This window comes from Clytia hemisphaerica, unplaced genomic scaffold, assembly GCF_902728285.1.
Source record: "Clytia hemisphaerica strain Z4C2 unplaced genomic scaffold, Clytia hemisphaerica genome assembly, whole genome shotgun sequence".
In the NCBI taxonomy this organism is placed as follows: Eukaryota; Metazoa; Cnidaria; class Hydrozoa; order Leptothecata; family Clytiidae; genus Clytia; species Clytia hemisphaerica.
Window position 1 is genome coordinate 882,223 of NW_027104591.1, and position 4,410 is coordinate 886,632.

General features: G+C 37.0%; 1 protein-coding gene across 1 annotated transcript in view; it reads right to left on the bottom strand.

Moving 5' to 3' along the window:
• The window catches only part of LOC136823650 (obg-like ATPase 1), a 10,792-nt gene extending 6,905 nt beyond the window's left edge, over positions 1–3,887 (bottom strand). The window contains exon 1 of the mRNA XM_067079827.1: positions 3,681–3,887. Within this exon, the coding sequence (XP_066935928.1) occupies positions 3,681–3,865 (185 nt within the window). The 5' untranslated portion in view covers positions 3,866–3,887. The remainder of the gene's footprint in view (positions 1–3,680) is intronic.
• Between the last annotated feature and the right edge of the window lie 523 nt (positions 3,888–4,410).

Genomic DNA, 4,410 nt, shown 5'->3' on the forward strand with positions numbered 1-4,410 from the left:
GGATTAATCTATAAAATATCAAAAATGGAACCAAAATTATTGGGTCATTGGGCTAGAATTGCAGCTCAAAGTTGATGATTCTTTTCATTTATGCTTTGATTGAAGCCACATTTTAAGCCCATTGAAAACCCTGCAGCCACAAATTAAACCCATATGGGGGCCGTCCACATAGTACGTACACACTAAGGGGGAGAGGGGGTCTTCTCGAAAGCGTATGCTTGCGTACAAGGGGGAGGGGAAGGGTCAAAGGAAAATGTACGTACGCAGAGAAATTTTTTTCATAGCCCTTTTTCACTTGTTTTTTTGTCCACTTTTACGCTTGTTATACGCATCAAGGAAAAGAAAAAGTTTCTTGATAAACATTGAGTTTCATGTATGAAATAATAAAGGTCCGAACCAAACAATTTGAATTTGAAATTTTCTTCAACCGTGGGGGGGGGGGGGGGATTGAAGAAAAAGTACATACTTACCAGGGGGGGGTATAGCCATTTGCGTACGCTTGCGTACAGGGGGAGGGGGTACTCGAGGTACTTGCATTTTAGTGCATACGTACTATGTGGACAGCCCTAAGAATCTTTATAAGAACTTGAACTATCAATTTCAAGAAAAATGGTTAAATAATATTGAAGTCTTAGTTAAAGCAGGACAGCACATAAGCCAACCCTAAAAATGCCAACTAATACTATGTTTACAGCTCAGAAGGTTATATGTACAAAATATGGTATTTGCAGCCACAAAATGTACACATTTTCTTAAAATAACACTGAATTGTGTTTGTTTTGCATTAGGCTTTGCAAATATTCATGTTTTGAAAAAAAAACCCAACCTGGAATGTGTAAATTGATAAATTAGTGACTGAAGTCACATTTTAAAGCCATTGAAAACCCTGCAGCCACAAATTAAACCCATAAGTATCTTTATCAGACTTTTTAAACTACCAATTTCAAGAAAAACAGTTAAAAAATATTGAAGTCTTAAAGCAGAACAGCACATAAACCAACCCGTTGAGTGAGCCACAGTGACATACAGCCGCAAAACCTGCCCTACTTTGGTCAATAGCTAATTATAGGACAATTCGTTTTAAGAATGAGCCACATATTTTGGAAAGCTCAACTCTTCCACAATTAAATGGTTCTTTTCATCTTTATGCAACCACAATAATGTTAAAGCTGTGGGCAATAATGTGGTTGCAATTGAAAACCTCACTTTTGGGGGGTCTATTTTTGACCATCATCTGTGCTGCATTGAAAGATGCTGTGATTACAGCTCCAGTGGGATCTGAGAGTTGATTGTCCTGGGCGATTGTACATTTTTGGGTACCTAATAGCCAGGGGGTTTGGAATAAGCGGGGGGGGGTTGGAAAAAATCTCAAAACTTGATAAGCGGGGGGTTGGAATAAAAATGTTAATAGATCCAAAAGGGCGCCCTCATCAAGAAAGATCATTTGCTTTGGTCTCCGGCTTTGGGAAGCAGTAATGTTTTCGATTGTTTTCGATGGAAAATGGTAAGATAGAATGGCAGGATCCTGGATGGTTTCCCTAACTGGATTGAACTATAATTGTATAATCGAACAGTCATCGAACTTTACAAAAGTTTTCCCGGTTTCGATGTGTTCGATTGGATTCGGTAATCGAACAGCTATCCTTCGATAGGGTTTGATTAAGTTCGATAGGGTTCGATTAAGTTTGATTAGTTCGATAATCGAACAGTTCGATTGACACCGCCTGGATCAAATATCAAAACTTCACAACACACTGACTTGCTTCAATGATAAATCACTACAATAAAGGGAGTAGAATTCTTAATTAAATTTTGCTTTATACTCTCCTAGTCGGGTGTTTAAGATAAAAACTGCAATTATTGCTCTTTTCGGAAATTATTGCCGAAAACGGCAATTTTTTTAACGATGAAATGCTGAATCAGCAGAAAAATAAAAAAGTAAATAAATGAAAATTGCCGTTTTCAGCAATTAGCATTGCCTTTTTTGCAAATAAAAGTCAGAGGTGCCAACTCTCATACATTGGACGTGAGACTCACGCATTCCAACACTGTCTCACGCAATTTTTCAAAAGTTTGATTTCTCACGCATTTTTTATATTTGAAAGAAATTTCCCCGATTTTCCGATTTTCGAAATACATTTCCCCGATTTTCCGATTTTTTGGAAAAACTTTTCTGTTTTCCGAAGTCGGAAAATCGGAAAAGTCGGGCTAAGATTTCGGATTTTCCTTCGAAATTTTTATCTCACGCCAAATGAACATCTTTTAAGTTGGCAGGTCTGAAAAGTTGATTTTATTATTGAACACGTGGTATTTGACACCCTAGTGATAAGTAGGCCCACTGTGCCTCGTTTAGTTTTGTTTTCAACTGGTTTTTGTTGGAAATGCAGATAGCAAAATCGAGTCATATGTAAACAAATTTACAACGGAGGTTTTGTTATCTCTTTCTGGCTGTGTTTCGGCATCGATGCAGGATCTTTTAAAAATATATTATTTTAGAACTTTTCATGTTATTGAGCAACGAAAAATTGAAAAAATCACTTTTAAAAATCTGAAAAACCTTTTTCTCGATGCAATTTTACTATTTTCAAACACCTCTGACATCTTTGCCCTTAAAAGGACAACACATTTTGCTGAATCAGCATTTCATCACATCATTAAAAAAATTGCCGTTTTCGGCAATAATTTCGGAAAAGAGCAATAATTGCAGTTTTTATCTTAAACACCCGACTGTCTCCTGCACTCAGAACCATGGATTTGAATGATAATAATAACAACAATCTCCTTGCAGATGACCCCCCTCACCTACTGTACTAAAGAACTGGAAATTGAGGACTTTTAATTGCTGAACTCTGTCTAAATACCTCATCTGATCTAATTAAATTCGGTTTGCAGAAATATAAATACGGTAAAAGTGTACAAGACATTGAGAATTACATCTTTAAAGAACAACAGGACACCCTAAAGGGGGCTGGTGTAATTTAAAAGATGCACGATCTAGCGATTTACGATTCACGATGCGCGATCCATGCATAAAGTATGCTGATTATTCCTAATAATTATCATAAAACTTAAATTATATAACATAATTCTAAAACAATGGCATAATCTTTTCTCGCTTTTGTTTACCACGGTAAATTCATGCGACAAAAAAGAAATGGAACTACGAATAATTACGACCGTAAAATTATGAAAAAAACTAACTTGCATAATGTTGATAATGGAAGCTACCTTGTGAACATCTTACAATAGACAGAGAGTGAAAGTAAACAATGCACAAGAAATATTTTTGCTCTCCTCAGTTTTAACTTTTCGGTAAACAATTCCCCTATATTGATTCAAGTTATGAAAAAGAGAAAGTACAGAAGGTGAATGCACGTGGCCTTCACTTTCTTTTGATCTATAACTGAATTTAAATTGAAAAGAGAATAATTTGTATAATCTTACATAAATGATGTTTTTGAAAATAATTGAGTTTCAGCGAATGAAAATTTGTAAATTGCCTAAATATTTTATCATGATTAGCATAATTACGCATGAATTAACATATTTTATGCACGGATCGCGAATCGTGCATCGTAAATCGTTAGATCGTGCATCTTAAATTACACCAACCCCCCTAAAGGCAACCGCTAACTTTCTGAGTCTGTTGAAAAAAAGGGTGAAAAATTGTAAAATCTTACCCAACATTTGGCAATCCAACTATGCCGATTTTGAGCGATGTTCCAAAACGTCCTAACAGTGGAGTCTTTTCCTCTTGGGCTCCTTTCTTTTTAGGAGGCATCTTCCTGCTTTTTGACTTCTTCCCTCTATAGAAATATAACGTGAGAGTTTTGGCTTGAGAGCCAGTCCTTCGCCAAGAAAACATAAACACGAAAAAGACTGAAGCATTTGCACGGATGCTCTTATATCGGATGGCCAATAGTCACTTTCATTTTTTAATTTTATTTTTTTATCCACGGATCGCTGATAGTCACTTTTCCGGGGGTTAGGTAGGGTCAGGGTTGCTAGTAACGGCTTGTCACTGTGCCGGGTGCATACTCGGCGCCTTGGGCCCCGCAGGGTTGCTAGTAACGGCTCGAATTTCAGTCAGGTTTAAAAAAGGGGTACTGTTACCCATATTATAATAATATTACCCCCGTCTTTTGCCAGTTCGGTATAATATGTTATGAATTGCGTGGTTTTGCTGTGCGGCGATGGCTCAACGGATAGAGCGCTGGCTTCCGAATCTGAAGGTCTTTCTTTGGTGGTGGTTCGAATCCCACTCGGTGCGAAAATTAGACAGGTCGAAATTGATGGACAAATGATTGACAGGTATGAAAACTCAGTCAGAAATGAGAAACTAAGTCTCAGAAACTCAGACAGTCAGAAAAGAGAAAAATAGGATAAGAGATAGGAAAGAAAAGAAAAGAA